This window comes from Protomyctophum bolini (genome assembly GCF_963924005.1).
Source record: "Protomyctophum bolini genome assembly, chromosome: 16".
NCBI classification, from domain to species: domain Eukaryota; kingdom Metazoa; phylum Chordata; class Actinopteri; order Myctophiformes; family Myctophidae; genus Protomyctophum; species Protomyctophum bolini.
The window spans coordinates 42,050,227-42,073,927 of NC_137877.1; the positions used below are offsets into that span (position 1 = coordinate 42,050,227).

Genomic DNA, 23,701 nt, shown 5'->3' on the forward strand with positions numbered 1-23,701 from the left:
GAAGAACAGCTTCTCTCCCACAGACGCTCCACGTGGGTTACGACTGTCTGTCTACAATACGAATATGATTCATATTGTTACTGTCTGTCTGTCTGTCTGTCTGTCTGTCTGTCTGTCTAGTGTCGACATGTTTATGATTCATACTGTCTGTCCATCGTGTGTCATATTGTCTGTCTATTGTGTGTCGTATATGATTCATATTGTTACTGTCTGTCTGTCTGTCTGTCTTCTGTCGACATGTTTATGATTCATATTGTCTATCGTGTGTCATATGTGTCATGCTGTCTGTCTATTGAATGTGTACGTGTTGTGTCCCTGTAGAGCTGAAGGACATGGACTAAAGTGCACAGGGAGGGTGTTGTGTGTACGTGTACTTTGAGTCTGCTGGGTTCATTAGGTTGAGCGAGTCACTCTGCCAAGCAGCCCGCCGGGCTGTGTTGTCAAAGTGTGTGTTATTTCTTTGTTTTGTCGTTGTATTGTTGTTGTTGTGTTGTTTGTGCTGTGCTGGCGTTGCGTCCCAGCCCAGCCCTGCCGTGTTGAACAGTACATCCCCCTAACCCCCTCCCCCTCACGCCTCCCAGAAATCGAGCTGGCCTTCGTTGTGCCTCTGAAGGACGTGAGCGTCCCCGAAAAGAAACAGGCCAAGTTCGAGTGCCGCGTCAACAGGGACAGGGTGTCAAAGGTCATGTGGTACAGGGGGGACGACATCATCACCCCAGATCAGAAGTTTAACGTCATCGATGACGGACAGAAACACATGCTGGTCATAAAGTGCTGTGAGTTTGACGACGAGGACCAGTACCGTGTCCAGATTCTGGGTCAGACCTCCACGGCCAGACTCACAGTGGAGGGTAAGTGTTAGAGGAGCACTTCTAACCAGTGGTGGAAGGAACAAGTACAAAGTAAAGCCAAATTATATAACGCTAAATATGATAAATAACTATCCATCCATCCATCCATCCATCCATCTTCAACCGCTTATCCATAGTCGGGTCGCGGGGGCAACAGCTCCACCAGAGAGCTCCAGACTTCCCTCTCCAGAGTAACATTAGTAACTTCATCCTGGGGTAATCCTGAGGCGTTCCAAACTAAGGCCGGTTTGGAGATATAATCCATCCATCTGGTCCCAAATGGTCTTCCCGGGGGCGTCTCCTTCCCGTGGATATGATACATAATTATTTAAAAAATATAATAGAAATAGTCAAGTAAAATAAAGTTAAGCCAAAATGCTAAGTACATTTACTTCAGTTGCTTTCTTTCCACCACTGATTCAGGACTTTCAGTGCCATTGTTTAACTGAGCTGGTCGCATCCATCTCTCTAAGACTAACTCCATATATGGACGTGCCCTGCTAACATCCTGTAGGCACACGGGTCAAGTTCATATCGCCCATCAAGGACCAGACCGTGAAGGAGGGCAAAACGGCTCGCTTCGAGCTGGAGCTGTCGCACGACAACGTGCCGGTCACATGGTACCGCAACGACGCCAAGGTCCATCCCAGCAGGACGGTGCTGACGCGCGTCGACGGCAAAAAACACACTCTGGAAATGAGAGAGGTGACTCTGGACGACACCTGCCAGGTCAAGGCCGAGGTCAACGGCATTCCGTCCATGGCCAACCTGACGGTCATAGGTATAACCACGACCTGTACCTGTGTTTTGCTCATCTCTCTCCCTCCATCCCCTCCAGCCACACTACCTACCGCCTCGTGTATACCCCGTTGGTCATCCACTGACCACAGCCCATCGTTTGTTTGTGTTTGTCCTCCTGGTTTCCGTGTTTGTCATGGTTTGTCATGTTTGCTGTCATGTGTATGTCGTGTCTCTTTTTTCATCTGGCCCGTTCACGTTGTGTGTTGTACAGTACATCTGTATCTGATACAGTAACAACAAGCTCACAGTTCCCTGACCGTTCCTCTTGAGATCCAACAGGTGATTTCATCCTCCATCCATCCTTCCCCTAATCATCCTAACGATTGTGTCACCAGTTGTCCCGTAGAGTATTCGTTGCACTACATAATTAATTTGGGACTGAATGACGTTGGGTGTTCCTTCCCATCCCTCCAGAGGGCGACGCGTACTTCACGGTTAAGCTGCAGGATTACACCGCGGTGGAGAAAGACGAGGTGGTTCTGGACTGCGAGCTGAGCAGGGAGGTGGACGTGGTGTGGTACCACGACGAGGCCCCGGTCCAAGCCTCCAGGGTTCTGTCGGTCAAGGCCGAAGGCAAGCGCAGGATCCTGACCATCAGGAAGGTGGAGGACGAGGACAGGGGGCAGTACGTGTGTGACTGCGGAACGGACAAGACGAGCGCCACGCTGAACATCGAAGGTAACGCCACGACGGTCCATTATTTGAGATCCATCCGTTTCATCGCATCGACATAATCTCGCCCGAGGGCTGCCGCCGGGCGCTCCCCAGTTTAAAAAAAACATCCTCCTCCTCCTCCTCCTCCTCCTCCTCCCTCACCAGCCTCCATCCTCTTCACCTCCACCTCCATCCTCTTCACCTCCACCTCCTCCTAATCGCCTCCCGGTCAACCCTTCCATTCTCCATTTAGTGGTTTTCTGTTGACGTCTTCCATTCCATCACCATCTTTCCCCCACCATCGGTTGACGTCTTCATTCCATCACCATCTTTCCCCCACCATCGGTTGACGTCTTCCATTACATCACCATCTTTCCCCCACCATCGGTTGACGTCTTCCATTACATCACCATCTTTCCCCCACCATCGGTTGACGTCTTCCATTCCATCACCATCTTTCCCCCACCATGGTCACCTGTATGTGTCTATGTATGTGTGGGCGTTTTCTTCTTGTGTGTCTTAATGTGTGTCGTTAAGTTAACCTGAACGACACACTTAGTTACACACACGTTAACCTTTGACCTCTCCTGGACGTGTCAGCTCGTGACATCAGGGTGCTTCGTCCGCTGTACGGCGTCGAGGTGTTCGACGGCGAGACGGCTCGCTTCGAGGTGGAGATCTCCGAGGACGATATCCACGGCCAGTGGAAACTGAACGGAGAAGTCCTCAGTCCCTCAGCCGTACGTTTATGTTCTACTGCATTATCTAATAATAATAAGCTGCAGTTCACTTTCAATTTTTGACAAACATCTTTTTACAACTTTTTACAATTTAACATTAATTGATTAATTAATTAATTTGGATTCCATAGAAGCCAAATGTGCTGTGCACCAAAAACAGCAGATCTACAAGCTCACAACACGTGGCGCTGAAACGTGTTGTGAGCTTGTAGATTGGCTTTTCGGTCATTAGTTATTTTAAGATGAGAGAGTATTTGACGTGATCAAACTAGCGATAGAACACAAGTTTAGCAGCATCTTCCAGAAACGTGAATGAATGGTCTCAGTTAAATGTCATGATTTCTTCGGCTGGTCGCTGGCCCTATAAAACGCCATCGTTACATTTCTTGAGATTTTATTTTTGCTTTATTCCGTGAATCACGCTGTGGGTCCTCATCATGTTTCCCTGAAACCCGCCGGTCTGCAGGACGTTGACATTGTGGAGGACGGAGCGAAGCACACCCTGATCTTTTACAACTGTAAGGTTCCTCTGACGGGAGAGTTGACCTTCACCGCGGCCAACGCCAAGTGTTCCGCAAACCTCAAAGTGAAGGGTGAGATTTCACTAGTAATAATTAAGCTCGCGCCTTTACGAGCTGTGCTGTTTTCATGTACGGTCTTTATCGTCACTTCTTCTCTTGTGTGAGTTTTAGAAGCCTATAGTCTTTTTTTTGAGCGGTGCAAGCCGCTCCAAACATTTGTCTTATTTGTCTGTGTCGGCGCGGTTTCGTTTGTCCGTTTGTCCATATCTGCTGCGGCCACCGAGCGGTGCTGTGGAGCAGCCTTGAAATGAACGAACAGGCATTTTAACATTGTTTCACTGTAGCTTAATGGAATTAACTCATCAAACTCACTTTGCACTGGGTGTGATTTTTATATATTCTTTATTTAGCTTTCTGCTTTACAAAAACACAACAGTGCTGAATGCATAGGGCAAACCACTGTTGCATTTTGAAAAGTACGAATGCGCTCTCCTGTTAGCCTTGCAGGCGTCCTGGCAGTTCCTCAGCGTTCCGTGTGATGCTAACTGTTTCTCTCTGACTTAACAGAACCTCCTGTTCAATTTGTCACGCCGCTCAGCGACGTGTATGTGTACGAAAAGGACGAGGCGCGGTTTGAGTGTGAGGTTTCCCGAGAAGCCAAAAGCTTCCGCTGGCTGAAGGGAACTCAGGAACTGGCCACAGGCCAGGATGAGAAGCATGAGCTTCTGGTCGAGGGCAAGAGACACACTCTGCTCATCCGATCGGCCAGATACGAAGACGAAGGGAAATACATATTTGAGGCCGAAGACAACAGAACGGCCGGAAAACTGGTCATTCAAGGTGAGCAAAGAAGACCCGACCGCTGATTCAATGCTCTTGGTGAAACATGTGGAGAAAAAAAAGGTACTTTCAAAACATTATTATTATTATCATCATCATTTATATTTGAATTTATCACGGTCAGGAATCCGCCTGGAGTTCCTCAGGCCCATTAAAGACGTCACGGTGAAGGAGCGCGAGACGGCCGAGTTCAGCGTGGAACTGTCCCACAAGGTGCCGGTGGTCTGGTACAAGAACGAGGCGCGCCTGCACCCCACCAAGGTGGTCCACATGTGGGACCAGGGGAAGGTCCACACGCTGGCCTTCAAGGAGGTCACCATGGACGACACCTCCATGATCCGAGTGGAGGCCATGGGCAAGGCCTCGGAGGCCATGCTCACCGTCATCGGTCAGTCAGTCCCACGTCACGTCTTTAAGCTCCCGTCCAGGGAATTCTTTTTGATTAACCACTTGAATCCTATATATATATATATATATATACGCTTTGGTTGACCGGAGGGAGTGCCACAGGGCTCTCTGCTAGGCACTCCTCCTGCTTTGGCTCTATACACTAAATGGCATAGCTGTCGGGTGGAAACCTATAGCTTTTAATGAAACGGGACAAAACATGGATCCAGTGTGGTTATGTTGTCACTCACATGGCTTCTGTTCATATCTTTTTTATTAGATTTGTAAAACCCACGAAAGTAGCCGTTCTACAAGCTCATAACACGTTGCGATGCAACCCATTGGAGCTTGTTAGAGCTTGTTAGATTGGCTATTTGCTCTACTTTAATACCATTGGTCATTACTGTATGAGGGGTTGAGATACAGATCTACAGAGGTTTCTGTCTGACAGCAGCGATATCTTCGCCGAGAATAAAAAAACAACTGCTTGCTGAGATTGGCTACTTTTCTCGGATGCTCTCCCCGCCAGAATAGGGACGCCATCATGCAGGGTTCATGTGGTTAATCTGCCTATAGCCACGACCTCGCCGACGCAATGGCGGCGTCACACACGGCGCTGAATGTTGTGTTGTTATTCCTCCAGAGGGCGATCTTTACTTCACCACCAAGCTCCAGAACTACTCGGCCGTGGAGGCGGACGAGGTGTTTCTGGTGTGCGAGCTGAGCAAGGCCTCTGGCCGCGTCAGGTGGTTCAAAGACGGTGAGGAGATCCTCCCGTCCAAGAATGTTCTGGTGCAGAGCGACGGGAAGAAACGCATCCTGACCATCAGGAAGGCGGCGCAGAGCAGCGGCGGCACGTACAGCTGCGACTGTGGCTCCGACAAAACCACGGCCACGCTGGACATCGAAGGTAACGCCTCCCGGACCAATGAGAGGCACCCGTCCATCTCTCCATCCCTCTCTGTGTCACTCCTATTCCTGTCCTCGCCGATGACGCGGGACGCCGATGTCTTTCTGTCACCGCTTGGTGTTCATTTCATGGCTCACTGTGATCGTTGGTAGCACTTTATAAGCCAACTCTCTAGTAATCGTTATAGCCAGTTATAGCACTTTGTAAATCTGTGTCAACAATGGATAATGTTAGAGCACATAACAGTTAAGAGGTGATTATATAAGCATATAAAGCATTTATTTTTTACAAATAACCACCTTTTTCACTGTGCACATAGACAGTGTGTGCATAATTAATTACCTTATATGCGTGTATAATCATACACGCATACAACTTCGTAGTCTTTGTCAAATACGCCATCAACTTTACAGTTGATAGAGCACTTGCAAACAAATGTTTACTCATTTGTGAAAAGTGTGCTGTAAAATTTTAATAAGCATTTGTAAGGTTTTTTTTTTATTCATTGATGCTAAATATCTTTATTCCGTGTGTATAATGGTTCTTATAATCCACACATTTGTTAGTAGTTATTTCAAAAAATATACCAGTTGAATATTATCAGCAATCTGTAATTGAAAAGTGACACACGGTCTGACTTTAAGTTACTTGGGGTGAAATGGCTTTCTATAAAGTGTTACCACTTTCTGCTTTCACACATTCTGTCAGTCGCTCTGAATGAGAGCGACGTCCAGCTATACGCCTGATTGTTACACCACTGTGTGTTTACATCTATATATGTTCTAGCTCTATGAATGTATGTTTACAGCTATATATATATATGTTCATGTTCTCACATCCAGTTCTTCTCATCCTTGTTCTTGCTCATTGTTCTCAGGTGCACCGGTCGTTCCCGGTCACCGTTTGTGTGTTTTTTCTCTACGTTTTCTAACTGCTCCTCCGTCTGCACAATGTGTCTCTCTGCAGAGCGTGAGATTAGGTTTGTGCGCGCGCTGCACAGCGTTGAGGTAACGGAGACAGAGACGGCCATGTTTGAGACACAGATCGATGAGGTAGAGGTCCACGCCAACTGGAAACTGAACGGGGGCCTTCTCCTCCCCTCTGCTGTAAGAACAACGTCCCACACCACCCCAACAACTGCAAACAAAGACCCCCCTCTCCTTACCTACCCCACTAGTTTCTGCTCATGTTGTTTTAACATTTCGAGAGCTGTGGGCTGGAAACGTTTCAATATTATCACATTATTAACCACGTACACATTTTATACAAATAGATAAATAGAAAATAGGTCCTGTGTGACCCCTGTATGACCCCGTGTGACCAGGACGTGGAGATCAAGGAAGAGGGAAGCCGACACATGTTGATTCTGTATAACTGTCGCCTGGACATGGCGGGAGCCGTCCACTTCCAGGCCGCTAACGCCAAGTCTAATGCCCAGCTCAGGGTGAAAGGTAACGGAAGAACCTCAATGTGAAGACTCCATCTCACCCCCTAGCGCTCACCTTCATGAGACTCCATCTCACCCTCCTAGCGCTCACCTCCATCTCACCCTCCTTGCGCTCACCTCCTTCTCACCCTCCATAGCGTTCACCCCATGAGACTCCATCTCACCCTCCCTAGCGTTCACCTCATGAAACTCCATCTCACCCTCCCTAGCACTCACCTCTTGGAACTCCATCTCACCCGCCCCTTGAGACTCCACCTCACCCTCCCTAGCGCTAACCTCTTGAGACTCCATCTCATTCCCCTACCACTAGCTTCCTCAGACTCCACCTCACCCCCTATTGACCATTTGCAGACCGCAGTTGTTACTTGGGTTTGTTTTTCTACCAATAATACCACAATGTTAAGAGTGCAATTTACAATTTAACAAAGCGATTCTAGGTTGAGGTTCATTGTCTGCTCGGTATCCTGGTTTCAATGTACAGATTGTTATGTTGTGTATTGTTTAGAAATGATGTCTTTCTGGGTTCCCCTGTGATCCTAGTCCTGCTCTCCCTACATTCTATGTACAGTTTGTGATCACCTTGCTTACCTCGCTTGTAAGTCGCTCTGCATAAGAGCGTCCGCTTAATGCCTACATTATTGCAATTGTAACACTAACTGACATGTGCTTAGCTAGATAAAGTCTGTTTATCAATGTATGTGAGTTAGATTTAAACGGTCAAATGTCATCAATGTCTTTGTATATTTGCTATTTAGAATGTCAGTCTAATCGTTCTCTTTTGGGTTTTGTTTTTTTTTTCATTCTGTTTCTGTTCATAGATTTCTTGTTTAGTTTTATGTCGGTTTTGCCAGTTAATTTTTTTTGTGAAAATGCTTAGTTTGTTAGTTAAAAAGGGCTGTTGTGTACGAATGCCCTCGGTACAATTGGACACAGTCTCTGGAGATGGGATTTATAGCACTATGGACACACAGTGGACACTCTGGAGATGGGATTTATAGCATTATGGGGTGTTTGTAAGTAAGGGGCCTGGTTCAAAAGGATTTCACTTTTCAACCTTTTCAACCTAAAAACAACAAGATGATGTGAGTTTAACTTTAACAACATCTGGGTCGGAAAGTGATTGGTCATCACTCACCCAACACAGCTGAAGTGCCCTTGAACAAGGCACTGAGCCCCCAGCTGCTTAGTGGCCAACAGTATCAGACTGTGGTTGTATACTGTGTCAGCTCCTAGGTTTGTCTGTGCGTCTCTATGTGCAGGGCGTTGCTGAAAATGAGCACTTGTGCTTATAGCTATACTACCCTGGGTAAATAAAGGATAATAAAGAAAAAAACCCTGGGTCACACATCAGATGATGTGAGTTTAACTGTATAAAACCCCGGCGATCACTGAGTCACACATCAGATATCAGCTGATGTGAGAGTCCACAGACAGTTGTTCCTCTGCGGATTCAGGCAGCTTTTCAGCCTAATGAGTGACAAGACACACACCTCCCCCCCCCTCCCAACCCCCCCTTTATTCATTAAGGTCCCCATTAGCTTAGCCACCACCAGAGTAGCAGCTACTCTTCCTTGATGTTTGGTTCCCCTCCCCCCCCCAGGGGCTCCTATCCGTGCCCCTCCTGACTTGAGTGTCAACTCACACACCTTCCTCCCCTCTCAGTGGAGCTGTCACAGAATGACAGCTGGCTGCTGCTGCTGATGATGTCACACCAGAGGGTGGAGCTATACCAGATGTTCCAGCAGTGCTGGTGGTGCAACGTATAACAAAGTTCATGTACTCTGGTGGTGGTACTACTGTACTTCATGGAGGTGTTTAATGTACTCTAGGTGGTACTTTTTGGAGGTATTTCTCCAATACTTGTCCCTTCAGTTCCACTACATCTCGGATTCAAATACTACAATGTATTTGAAAACTGTACTTACTGTACTTTGTTACTTTGTAGATTTTGAATATTATTATTATTGCAAAACATACATTACATTATAATGGACTTCAGCCCTACATACACTCCATTCATTTGAGAATAGCTGATCTACAAGCTCTGCTATTTCCAATGCTATTGAAAATAGCTGATCTACAATTAAGCTCACTACAGATCTGCTATTTTCAAATAATTTCAGTACACTGTCAATACTTTAGTACTTTTACTCAAAAGTACACACATAATATATAAAGTCATGTATAAAGTAACTAAAGATATTTTTTTTAAATAATTAGTAAAACAGTTCTGAGATGTAGTGAAGTATTGAAACATGGAGATACGGTGAAGCAGCTCAAAGTGGCATTGAGTACCTCGTTAGAGTCAGCTATGCGAGGCAGCTCAGCTGTAAATGTTTTAGGGATCTCGTTAATCGGGGACTCGACATTCCTGACAGTTATCTGCCAGTTAACCCCTCACTCCACCCCGCTGCGCCAACACACCTCACCTTTATGCCCACAGGAAGTGATGTAAGAAGGTGTGTGTGTGCAACTCCTGGACGCGTCATTCTAGCTTTTCCTGGGAAATTCCAAGCTGAGGTGAATTGATTGACAGGGACAGATTGGGGGGGGGTCTCCTCCTCCATCGGTTTGGCTCTCGGCCAATCGGGGGCCCAGGGTTATTTTAGAATCCACATGCCTTATCCAGAGCTGTCAGTGATTGGCAGGAGGGGAGGGCCTGACCCCCCCCCTCCCTTGGCAGGTCGTATGCTAATGAGCTAGGGTCCCCCAGTGTCCCAGTGTCCAGAGACTTGTCTCTCTCAGTTGTACTGAGGGCTTACATCGGCCCGTCACATTCAACTAGTCTCTCTCAGTTGTACTTAGGGCTGTCACATTCAACACAAACCATGCAGGATTATTGAGACGACTGAAAAAAAAAGGATTATCTTTTCTGTGGAGCTGTGGAGGATCTTTTTGAGTTTTATTTCATCGGGAAAGGGGTTGAATTCAAACTAAACCATGTCTTCTCCCCAACCTCCCGAAGCCCGTATCATCGGCCTCCAGAGGCCCCTGTGTGACGTGGTGGTGACGGCCGGAGAGACGGCCACCTTCGAGTGCGAGCTGTCCTTCGAGGACATCCCCGTGGAGTGGTTCGTGGGAGGCACCAAGGTGGTGGCCAGCGACAGGGTGAGTTTTGATCGATTGATCGATTGATTGATGTATTATAACAGTTTACATGATTACAGTACATTTCAAGTACAACTTGCTAAACGGCTTAGTGACGCCAACGGACGCTGCAGCAGCAGTCTGAGGCCCACACTGATCTGCAAGCTCACTGCAGATCTGCTATTTTCAAATCATTTTTTTTAATACATTTTAAAACTTGACAACAATGAGTTATTTAACTTTTGCTACCTTAAGTATGATGCTGATACTTTTGTACTTTTACTCAAGTACATTTTGAATTTAAGACTCCTACTTGTAACAAAGTATAATAATATTCAGTTTTTTTTACTGACCGAGTAAAAGTAGCAAAGTAAAAGCAAAGTAGCCTGTTTAATTTCAAGGACCCTCCCAGTGTAATAAGACTGTAATCTACAGTGTAAAAGTGTACATTCAACTTGGCGTCACTGTTATATTAACTCTGAAAGTTTACAAAAGGAAACAAATGGACCCGTAAAGGGTCGGCCCATTTCAACTCTCTCAGAGCTACAGACCCACCCACCGTCTTGACTCCTCGAGGACCCCTGAGGGGTCCCCGGGACCCCACGCTGAGAACCGCTGCTTCAATGATATCAATAAACACTTCCTGACCTGTAATAATGTCGATCAATCAGGATGAGGCCTTTATTTTATAAGAGCTTTGCAAAATAGCTTTGTTGGATGATCGATGCAAACTGAGATTATGCATGCAAGAGTACATCGTTTTAAACAATAATAATAATAATTATTGTTATTGTAGTCATGTCTTAGTTTATTATTGTTGAATCCGTGTGCATCGCTCCGTGCTCTTTCTTCTTATAAGGCACTGCGAGGATTGGGATTCCAGTCGAGCATTCGATCTGGGGTTTTGAGATAACGCAGGGGGATCTTTTCTGCCTTGCAAGCGTTCTCCCGGTTTATTTTTAAACTGTTCCCCGAGACACCGTGAGCAGGCCAGGAGGGCAGGTGGCAACGGCAGCTCTTTGACGGCCTTTTAATATTTTAAAACGTGATAATGTGACGTGATAACATTGGAAGTAATTGTGGTATGGAAATGGTGTCGGGAGAAGAAAGGCCACGCCATGCAGCGAGGCGCTCACATCCCCAAAATAATGAAGCATTATTTAGATAGATATTGGCCTGTAATGTGATACTGGAGCTGCAGGAAGGTCCGAAGGCCGGAGAGCTTTTCTGGGCCTGAGCAGCAGTTGGGCAAGACATTTATTTTGTTGCATGTTACGTGTCGACAAACAGCCTGTCCACCACAATTCATTTGAATGATGTATTTTTTCTGACTGGTTATAGGTTAGTAGCTGCCATTTTCACCAGTGTTTATGTGTGCTGGTCGTTAGGTTAGAGATTAAGCACTATTTATTATGCAGCTTATTCGAAAGCCGAATAGCAAGGGAAAAAAAGACAATATGCAAGCTCACTTGTAGAGTGTTTACCAACTTGAACAGCTAGCGTCCCTATTCTGGCCAGGTCATGTGACTCTCGGGACAGACAGACTGACGGCGCTGTTTTTTTTCCTTTATTTTTTGACGATGGGTTCTCAGTTCTCAGACATTCAGAGAAAATAAGTGAATAACAGTCGGGGGGGAAATGAGCAGATCTACAAGCTCACAAAGCGCCACAACACGCTGTGAGCTTGCAGATCTGCTCATTTCCGGCGAAGAGAATTTAGACCCCTGGGGGACTCAAGGAAATATACAGGGTTTAACTGGCTAAGGGATGCACTGAGATGCTGTACAGCTATTTGTACAGCCGTTGTGATAGACGTAATGAAGCGTGTACCCAGTACTGTATGAAGAAAGAAAATATGTGTCGTAAACATGTATTTGACATATTAATCTGGTTGTACACAAACTGTATGGTTTGGTTTGTAACGGCTACCGTTGACATGATCACAATCAGAAACACTGTCCCAAGTTTGAGTTTAAACTGAAACCAGGGTCATTATTAGAAAGAGTACATTGTGTCCTAGAAATACTATAATATCCTATTGAAGTACATGCTTCTTCAATTAGAAGAGCAGTCTGCTAATCCTGTGGTTTTTATATAAGCTCCTAATTGGTGGAAGTGATCTTAATGCTTTAGAGAAAGCCTCTGTCTCTGTTGTTGTTGCTGCTGCTGTTCAAACAACACATAACACTCCCTGCTGGGAGACACACTGTACACTGCATGCATGGTGTCAGGGAGAGACAGAGCACATCTGCAGAGAAGAACTGTACTTCTGTTAAGTTAAGGAACTGTACTTCTGTTAAGTTAAGGAACTGTACTTCTGTTAAGTTAAGGAACTGTACTTCTGTGAAGTTAAGGAACTGTATTTCTGTTAAGTTAAGGAACAACTGTACTTAATGGAACTGCACTTCTGCTAAGTTAATGGAACTGTACTTCTGCTGAAGTGCTTGTGGAGTTAAAACGGGTCACTGATGTACTAATTAGTGAAATACGGCCTGAGAGAGAGAGAGAGAGAGAGAGAGAGAGAGAGGGAGAGAGAGAGAGAGAGAGAGGATCTGTACATGGTGGAGTCAGGTAGCACACAGCAGGATAGGACAGGGTGGACGGGTGGTTTAAATGCAGCCCTAGCTAGCTAACCAGCTGCCTGCGTTCATTTACAGCAGGCTGACCCCTGACATGCCTGCATGCCTGTCACTGTCAGGACCCCCCCCCCCCCCCCCCCGCGCGCCCGGCCAGCAGCTGATTTATTATGCATGTTTTCATCACAGGTGGTCATCAGGATGGACGTGCAGAAGCACAGCCTGACGATCAGGGACGTGAAACTGGAAGAGGCCGGGGAGGTGAAGATGGTGGCGAAGGACTTCCAGACGGAAGCCCATCTCATAGTGGGAGGTAAGAAGTCCTCTTCTGATCTGTCGAATACTCTGAGAGGGTTCATAATGGAACCAAATGGACCGGTGGTGGTGAGGGTCCATTTGGTTCCCATGTGTACTGTATAATACACTCTCAGAGTTACAGACCTGTAAAAGGGGCCATTTGGAACCCCTTCTTCAACGACCCCACTTTGAGATCCACTGCTCATTAAGCATTTGCATCTCTAAAGTGTCACAAATCACACCGTATGCAGAACAGAGTGGAAGGACTATTGTCCTTGGTGTTGACTGGTCCAGTCAGGGGAAATTACAACAGTAATCATTCATGTGATCCCATAGGCCGGGGTCATCCAAATAACATGCTATGAGTTTACTTCAACTCAGAGGTTGATATTTGGGGCCTTCGTGGCTCAGCAGCACAATTCCATTTTCAATTCAAACTCAAAGGAGCTTTATTGGCATGAGAAAACATAGGCCTACATTTACATTACCAAAGCAAAAAGTGAAACAATACAATCCAAACAAAATTGATGTACACTTGGCAAGTCAGAATCTCCCTAAAGAAGAGTTTATCTCTAGTACTTCTGAACATATTTTCATCTAGTTTATGTATGTCCATACCTGGGCTTTTAGGATGTTCTTTCACAAACGACCGACAGATAAGAGCACAGTTCTCAGAATGTGCACATGAGGGGCACGCTACTACACTTAGCTGAAAACCAAACAAAGTCAAGCAAACCTGGTTATTAAACAATTCACTGTCAAAAACAAAAGCTGCAAGTGTACTTTAGTATTGTGTTTTTATTATCAGCACGCAGAATCCAAGCGTATAATCATCAATCCATGCCCTCCTCATCCCAATTCTCTGCTGACATATTCATGCACACCTCTGAGAACAGGCTATAGGGAGCAAATCAACAGAATTATGGAGCTTCTCGTGGAGGTAAAATATATTTATATAATGCTCAATGGCAATATAAATATATTGATATAATATATGGTCATGTCTGTATAGGAAGGCATTTAGCTCCACATTGCGGTGGCAGCCTGTATGGTATCGCTGGCATATACAGTATCGTACTGGTAAGTATTTCTGACGTCCGTGGATTCTCGGATCACGCTCTATCAGGGCCGAGAGGCTACACCAAATCAAAGGGCCCCCTCCCCCCCCCCCAACATTAATCACACAATATCGAGCGCGAATGCTCGCCAAGCGTTTGTTCGGTGTACGCCTGCGACGGCTTTTATTTATTTTTTACTTTAGTTAAGTTAACTTCAGTCTGAGTGATATAACTACAGTGTCTCTGTCTCACTTTAAAAAAGGACATTCATTAGGAAGTTGGTTATTAGTTGTAGGCTAGAAGCACACAGTAGGCTGCGATCACAGCCCACAATATCACACGGTTAGTGTTTATATGTATATGTATATATTATACTAATGACTGCCTGTTTAGGTCTGTCTCGTGCTTTACGTATGTAAAGAATATGTGCCATGCTTATGTCTTTCTACGTGTATGTGTATTTTAATTTAAATTGTTGCCTTTCCAGGTCTGTCTCGTTCTTTACACATGTAAAGAATATGTGTCATGCTTATGTCTTTCTAATGTATTCATGTCTATTTTATATTTTACGTTTTGTTTACATGTCTGCCAAATTGTCCCTTTCTTTATTTTTTTGCTTATTTGCTGACCAAAGCTTATTCTTCTGTCAGATGATCAGATAAACGTCTTATGTTAGTACATGTTAGTATGTTTAGATCAACATTATATCCATAATATAATTATAAACTACACACAGCAGACGGTTTGTATTCATTGACGACAACGGGGCGTTGTGACGCTATTCTAGATCCGCTGTTTTCGATCACATTTAGTTAATTGTGATCTCTTGAGAGAGGGAGCGGAGGGGAGGTCTCCCCCCCCCGGGATACCCCTCAGTCTCTCCCCCCCGGGACCCCACTGAGCTCCAGCTCCATCATGTTAACATGACTAACCCCCCTCCCCCCCGTACCCCCCCCGTACCGTCCCCTCGGCCTCATCCCAGAACCTCCGGTGGAGTTCACGGTGCCTCTGGAAGACCAGACGGCGGAGGAGGAGGCCACGGCCACGCTGGAGTGCCAGGTGTCCCGGGAGAACGCCGTGGTCTCGTGGCTGCGGGACGGACAGGAGGTCCGAGCCAAGAGCAAAAAGTACGAAATCGTGTCGTCCGGGTGCGTCAGGGCGCTGCGCGTCCTCGCCTGCACCATGGACGACGCCCGGACCTACACCTGCGACACCACGGACTTTAAGACCTCCTGCTACCTGGACGTCATACGTACGTATACCACCATAATGTCTGCTTAAAGGTTCACTGTGTGGAGAAACCATTCACCTGTACCGTAGTTACTAGTTATACAGGCACCACCTTGTCATGTTTACGCTGTAGAACTCAGCCCACGGTGTTTATATATTAAAGGGCCACTTTCACTCCCATTTTCTTGCTCATTTTAAGAAATGCATCCTGCTCTGTGTGCGTCTCATTGGTTGGCTGTGGACCACCCAGTGATGTCATCGATGGGGGATTCCCAACCCCCATCCAGTGACATCATCGATGGGGGATTCCCAACGCCCATCCATCCATCCATAGAAACTACAGCCTTTCTCTTTGTGGAAGCTGAGCATTCTGAAAATAGTTTCACATCTTGTTTGAAATGTTAAAACCTTCCTATCGATGATGTCATTGGTATGCAGGTTTGGCCCCTCCTCCTCTGAGACACAGACTGAACAGACATTGGTGCCATCTTGTAATGAGCAATAGAGAGGGCCAATTACAGTGAAGATCTTATGGTTGAAAATGCGTGGAGTGGTCCTTTAAAGACAGAAAACACGACAGTAATTATAGAGATCATAATGATGATAAATCAGTAATGATTTAATCACACCAGCCTGAAAATCATGGAAATGAACCTGCACTACATTCTAGTTTACACAGTTTGTAAATTAGGTGCAGTTGTATTTTTTTCTGGTGGGGTTTAGAGAGGAACAGAAGGTCCCTGGTTGGCATCCCGGCCGTACTCTGTGTCCATAGTGTCCCTGAGCAAGGCATTTAACCCCCAACTGCCCATCTGTATTGATTCTGATTCTGAATAACATGCTCTTTTCCTAGCAGTTAGGATGGGTAATAGATGCATTTCACAGAATTATGTGCAAATGTACTGGGACTAAAATTATTGTTAGTATTGTGGTTGTGATAGTGTGGTTGGCCACAGGGCAACTTTGGTTTATTATGTTGTTTAGATTTATTTATAGTTTTTACCATTATTACATTATTATGATTTATGACATTAAGACATTATCAGCATCTGTACTTATAGAACGTCTGGCAGTGTTGATTTTGATTTAATTTGAGTCATAGTCTTTTGAATAGTTTTCATTTAGTATAGTCACATTTTAGTCACCTGGAATGTGTGTGTTAGTCTAGTTTTAGTCGACTAAATATCATGAGATTTCAGTCGACTAAATCTACAGTTGATTCTGTCGACTAAAATGTATTTTGTCAGGGCTTTGATGCCGTCGTAATGACTGATTCTACACTTGCTGAAAATAGCCGATCTACAAGCTCACAACGTGTCGCAGAGAGACGCATGCAACCAAGCCTAAAATGACTTGTGTCTTTTACTTATCCTGGATCTCTTGTCCAATAGTCCCTTCCTAGTGGACCTCTTGTCCACTAGTCCCTTCCTAACATTTTAGTCTAGTTTTTATTTGTTGACGAAATTGTCAATATATTTAGTCTTAGTTTTGGTCATCATAGCTTAGTTTTCATTTAGTTTCCATTTAGTTTTCGTCAGTGAAAAAAGGTAGTCAGCGGATATCGTTCCTCATAGTTTTAGTCGACAAAATTAACACTGAAGTCTGGTAAAAAATGTATTACATAGAGTCAACCTACGCTTGCAATTGCTAATAAATATTATTCTGTATTGGCTTTGGCTTCCATGAGGTCCAATGTTGAAACTGTGTTGAAACTATAAGTGTGTGAAGACAGTGTGAGTCAGACCTCCCGTGGTGTGACGTCCTGGTGTCAGTCTGTCAGTCAGTCAGTCAGTCACAGCTGCCGCTGATGTCATGTAACCCTCCTGAACTCCTGTGATTGACAGCTCCACATGTAGACTTCTCCGTCCCGCTCCACGACGTGGAGGTCAGGGAGAAGGAATCTGCCAGGTTTGAATGTGTCCTGTCCCGGGAGAATGTCAAGGTATGTATTGTACACGCTAATCTGTGACTTTGGAATTATAGAATATAAAAACCGGATGTTCACTTCGTGTTGCACTTCACAGTATTATATATGATTTACAATTCAGGCCCCATCTCAGTGGCCTAGTGGTTAGAGTGTCCGCCCTGAGGCCGGGAGGTCGGGGTTCGATCCCCGGCCGGGTCATACCAAAGACTCAGCATTGGGGGGGGGGTCAGTCCCTGTGACATACTAGCGTCATGTCCAGGCGGTGTACTTTGTACATCAAGCTGCCTCACGCTACAGAAACAGGGCATTATACTCCTGTGGGCCTCATGGCTCGACAAGGCTTGCTTACTTACAGGGCAAATGGCATGAACCCTAGTCAACAAACAGCAAAATAGTGAATACAGTGCAAAGGAAAACAATGACTCTAATGTGCTACAAAGAACTAGGATGCCAGGTAAACATCAAACCTATAGTAGCATCTGCCTAAACAACATTCAAATGTATGTAAACAACATCCTGAGAACATCTGTGGTCATTGAAGGACATGTTGTTATCTAATCATTAATGTGAACAGGTAACCAACCCTGAGCATTAGTAGTATAACTAGTAGCATCTGTCAATAGTATTAGTACAACTAACATCTGTCAATAATGTGACAAGAAGTATCGCCAACTAATTCCAACTCATTTAGCTGTCCTACTTGACGCCACTGACACCGAGTCATGGTAGCCATTACTGATGACATCACTGATATAACTGAATGAATTCATCAGTTATATCTTGACCATTTATTTTGTGTGAGAAAAAATAAACAAGATTAATATTCATTCATTCATTCATTCATATTCATGCTACTGACTTCTAAACGGTATGAAATTAATATTCATTCATTCATTCATTAATTCATTCATACTCGTGTTTAGTGTACTTGTACGACTCTAACCCGACTCGTGGTGCCCGCAGGTCCGCTGGTTCAAGGAGGGAAGTGAGATCAGGAAAGGGAAGAAATATGAAATGATCTCGGAGGGCGTTAAACACGTCCTCGTTGTGCACAAGTCTGGCTTCGACGACGAGGCCGAGTACGAATGTGACGCCAAGACAAACAAATCCTCCGGGCTGCTCACTGTCGTTGGTAAGAAACCTACATTTTTATGGTATATGTTATAAAAAAAACATGTAGCCTCGTGTCTCAATGAAGCCTTTATTACATACAGTTAGGGATTAGGATAGGATCTGAACAATTTAGTGACGTGTTACTTTGTAGATTTAGATTATTATAATAAAATCATACATTAACCAATATATCAATCTATTAAAAAAATAGCTGATCTACAAGCTCTGCGTGTCTCGACAAAGACTTTGGAACGGCAACCTTAAAGTACTTTCTTTTCAGTAAAAATGAGTTTCAGATCATCGTCGTCGATGTTCTTTTTAAACACACAGAGACATTTTAATAAACAATCAATCAATCAACTTTATTTGTTCAGACTCGGAACAATTAAAAACAGACACTACATACAGAGAAGAAACGGCCCTATCCCATAAAAACATACATTGTACAATAAACTTTCATACCAGTGCTTCCAGAAAGCAGGCCGACGATACCTGGTGCTCAGCATAATTATACAGTTTTGAGACTCATTAAGCCGACACATACATTTGTACATTAAGTTTCTCAGTAAGGCGTGCAAAGTGTATACTCCCACACTACAGAATAACTCACTTGCACTGCTCCACCTTGGTTTGTTCAATTACTGTCAATTGTAATTGTTAATCAACAGTAATTGTTCAATTACTGGCAATCATTACAGGCAACACCAATGATTATAGATACGTTTGTTTTTTTACCAAGTCATGTTCTAAATGTCCACAATGTCGTTGTTCTCACAGAGGAGGAGACGAGGTTCTCCAAGAACATGGGCAGCGTGGAAGGAACGGAGACGGACAGCATCAAGCTGCTCTGCGAGGTGTCCAAGGACACGGCGGAGGTCCGGTGGTTCCGAGGAGACGTGGAGCTGCCGGAGGGAGGCGGTCGATACGAGATGATCAGCGACGGCAAGAGGAGGATCCTGATCGTCAAGGACCTGAAGCTGGACGACGCCGGAGAATACCACTGCAGGCTGCCGTCTGCCGCGCAGACCACCGCCACGCTGAGGATTAACGGTACGCAGGAGAACGCGCACGCACGCACACATGCATGCACGCACGCACGCGCGAGCACGCACATGTACCGTACGCACAAACTCACTTATTATATGTTCTCGTCTCACGCTCGCAGACAGTAGAAAGACTTTATTTTTTGTCAACATTATGGACCTAAACGGTCAAATGACACCAATTACATTTATTTTATTTAGAATTTAGATAAAGTCATCGTATTTGAAACAGTTGCAAATATTTAAGTAGATAATCTGTCTTCCTGTCATCACGTCAGAAGATGATGTGAACCTACAGATGTTCCTCTGTGTATTCAGGCACCATTTGATCATTTGATCACACACCTTTAGAGAAACCCCCTACCCCCCCCCCCCCCCCCCCCCCCCCCTACACACCCCTCCCCCCTCCTCCAGGACCTCTGGTTGAGAACCACTGTCCTAGTTAGGAAGCAGAAGAGTGTCAACCCCCACACCTCTTCTCTCCTCTCTTTCACACATGATGACAGCTGATAGACACGCTTATACCTGAAGATGAAAAGGTGTTATTGGCTACAAGTCATTGATCAGGACATGAATGAATGAATGAATGAATGGCAGCACTTTGACAGAATAGACCAACTCACAGCTCTGGAAATCACCACAATGGGCTTAATGTGAAGCACTCATTCAGCTGTTTTCACCCAAACTAGGACAGCTTCCATATTGAACACAGTGTGACTGCAGGCTAAAGATCACACAGAGAGGTATAATTAGGTATAAATACAGCATTGTGTGAAACGGACACATCTTTCTACGTTAGAATACATTAGTAACATTTTCTATACGGCTGAAATTAAACTGAACGGAACATTATATTGTTTTAATACTGTTCACAAACCTTTAAAAAAAAAGAGCTTCCAATCGAACATTCACTCAAATCACAACTTGGTCCCGACACCTGCGTCGTTGTGAGCTTGGAGATTCTGTGGCTTTATTTTCGTCATCCCTAAACTACAATTTTGTTACACACTTCTTTGCCTTTTTATTTTTTTATTTTTTACAATTTTGAAAAACATTTTTGAATAGTTAAAATAGCCAGTCTACAAGCTCACAACGTGTCGATGTAGATCGGCTAGTTGAACTATTTTAAAATTATTTTCAAAATAGTAAAGAAAAAAGGGGCAAATAAGTTTAGGGATAAGGGATAAGGGTGGCGCAAGATGGAGCCCTATGTCTGTAATACTAAACATTGTGGTGATGATGATGATGATGATGTGTCCTCTCACCACACAGAGCTGGCTGCAGAGTTCCTGGCCAGGCCTCAGAGCCTGGAGGTGGTGGAGGGTCAGAGGGCAGAGTTCGTGTGCTCCGTCTCCAAGGACACCTTCGAGGTGACCTGGCTGAAGGACAGCCAGGAGCTCCAGGAAGGAGACAAGTACCAGATGAGGTGCGAGGGGAAGAAGCGCTCCCTGGTGGTCAACCGGTGCACCATGGAGGACAGGGGCGGATACGCCGTGCGCATCGGCACCACCAGGGCGGGCGCCGAACTCACCGTACTCGGTACGTCTCCGTTTAAAAAAGAAAATACAACTCAAATCTCTTAATCGTCTTCTATGAGAATGTTACTTGTTTCTCTTCTTTTTCCTTCTTCTTCTTTCGGTTACTTCCCGCCGAGGGTCGTCACGCCACGGATCATCGTCTGCTTCTGTTTTCTGCATCGTCGTCACCTCTGTCACTTCCTTCCAGCTCACCTGCATGTCCTCTGTCTCACTGAACACATAGACCTTCCTTTCCTCCTTTCCTCTCCTCCTCTCCAACCTCCCTCCTCCTGTCCTCCATGCCATCTGAACCTTATCGCCAAACCTTCAAACCTTCTAACTTTTTTTTTTCATTTGAATCCTAAAAAGAAGTGTCAGTTTCAGTTTTTGGACAAGAAACGTCAAAATGTCAAAAACTGTTACTCATATAATGAGGCTTCCTTTCCATCCGAGAGATGGAATGGAATATATGACAATTGACAACTATTGTCATATATTGACAATGACAATTATTACGCAAAAAAACATAATAATTGTGATTATCTCAAATGATCAGTCGATTATGTAATCATTGTTATTACAGGCTTGATTGTGTCACTAAAGTCATGTGCATAACATAGTTTAACTCCATGACAGTAGAATCCTTTCCTTTCTCTGTAAATATCCATTATGATTGTACTGAGCTTCATTCCAGTGTGTGTTAAATCATATTGCATTCCATTGCATTTCATTGTATCGCATCGTATTGTTATTGTATTGCATTGTTTCATATTGTATTCTTATTGTATTGTTTTGTTTTGTATCGCAGTGTTGTGTTCTCTGCGTCTTCCTCTCTCTCTGTCTCTCCAGCCACCTGCATGTCCTCTCTCACTGAGTCCATAAAAAACACCTCTTTTTTGGGGTCTTTTGGCCTTTTTCTTCTCATCTCACACCTCTTACCCAACTCCCTCACTGTAGCCCTCATCTCTCCTCCTCCACATCCACGCTCACACTGACCGTACACCTCTTTTCTGACTCCATCTTCAGCATCCCTTTTCACCATGTACCTGTTCCTCTCTTCTCCTCTGCACATGTCCACACCCACGCCTCCTCTCTCCTCCTCTGCACATGTCCACACCCACGCCTCCTCTCTCCTCCTCTGCACATGTCCACCACACCCATACGCCTCCTCTCTCCTCCTATGTCCACACCCATACTGATGAACTCAGAGTACAGTGGATAACACAATACGCCCTCCCTGTGTTATCCTTTTAGCACATAACCTCTGACTGTACCAGGCTTGATTGTGACATTTTGATTTAGTTTAGTCATAGATCAAAGTCCTTTGAATTAAACGTTTCTGAAGTCATCTGAAAAGTTTTAGTTTATTCTAGTTTTAGTTAGTATAGTTAAATATTACATGATTTTACTAAAAATACAAAAATATATGAGGCACCGTTCTACTGAGGTCAAGGTTAGGAATAAGGTTAGGTTTAACCGTTTATTAAGCATTATTTACTGAGGTTAAGGTTAGGAATAAGGTTAGGTTTAGCCGTTTAGGCATAATTTACCAAGGTTACTTTAGGAATACCAGGCTGAGCAGTTCCGCCAGGCTGTATACGCCCGGCTCAGGTTGGTAAAAGGTTCGACTTTGTGTTGGCGTTCGTGTATTAATAAACGCGTGTGTTTTTCCCGGGCCGCGTGCAGAACAACTCCGGGTCGTCACCTCGCTGAAGGACATTGAGGTTGCCGAGGGCATCGAGGTGGTGTTCAACTGCGAGGTGAACTCGGAGGCCAAGGCCAAGTGGACGAAGAACGAAGAGCCGCTGTTCGAGAGCGGCAAGTACGTGATGATCCAGCGAGACACGGTGTTCTCGCTGAGGGTCAAGGAGGCGGTCAAGATGGACGAGGACACGTACACCATCACCGTGACCAACGTCCGCGGAGAGACGGCCAAGAGCTCCTGCAAGCTCACCGTCAAAGGTACAATTTACACTGATTTCCTGTGACTCGAGTAATGCAGAAGTTTAACGATCATTTACCACCGGCGTGTGCGTGCCTGCGCGCACACGCGTGTACGTTGCAGAGAAGGCCATGCGCATTGTGGTTCATATACAAATTGTGTGTGTGTGTGTGTGTTACAGAGAAGGGCATGCGCATCGTGGTGCCCATCGACGACGTGGACACGCAGGAGAAGAAGACGGTGGCGTTCACCTGCAAGGTGAACATGGTCAGCGCCAAGGTGACCTGGATGAAGGGCGGCAAGGAGGTGGAGCTCACCAAGCGCGTGGTGTACCGCGTGGACAAGGACAAGCACACACTGACCATCAAGGACTGCACGCTGGCGGACGAGGGCGAGTACACGGTGGTGGCGGGCGCCGACAAGGCCACGGCCGAGCTGATCATCAGCGAGGCGCCCACGGACTTCACGGCGCAGCTCAAGGACACGACCGTCACGGAGTTCGACGACGGCGAGTTCGTCTGCACGCTCACCAAGGAGAAGGCCGACGTCAAGTGGTACAGGAACGGACGTGAGATCAGAGAAGGACCCAGGTACGGACGGTCACAACGGGATGTGGCGTGTGGGACATTTAAGTCGACTCATAGATTAATCGCGACGCGAACATGGACGATTATGAATCCATTCACAAAATGTTTATAAAAAAAAAAGATTGTATGTTGGTACAGTTTTTATTTTATTAATATCTGGTGCAAAACCTATA

The 23,701-nt window shown here is 45.3% G+C and overlaps 1 protein-coding gene across 1 annotated transcript in view; it reads left to right on the top strand.

Moving 5' to 3' along the window:
* ttn.2 (titin, tandem duplicate 2) overlaps nt 1-23,701 on the top strand; it is a 251,946-nt gene that overhangs the window by 119,742 nt on the left and 108,503 nt on the right. The window contains exons 81-84 of the mRNA XM_080785291.1: nt 10,117-10,259; nt 13,004-13,127; nt 22,686-22,961; nt 23,123-23,531. Coding sequence (XP_080641417.1) covers nt 10,117-10,259; nt 13,004-13,127; nt 22,686-22,961; nt 23,123-23,531 — 952 coding nt within the window. The remainder of the gene's footprint in view (nt 1-10,116; nt 10,260-13,003; nt 13,128-22,685; nt 22,962-23,122; nt 23,532-23,701) is intronic.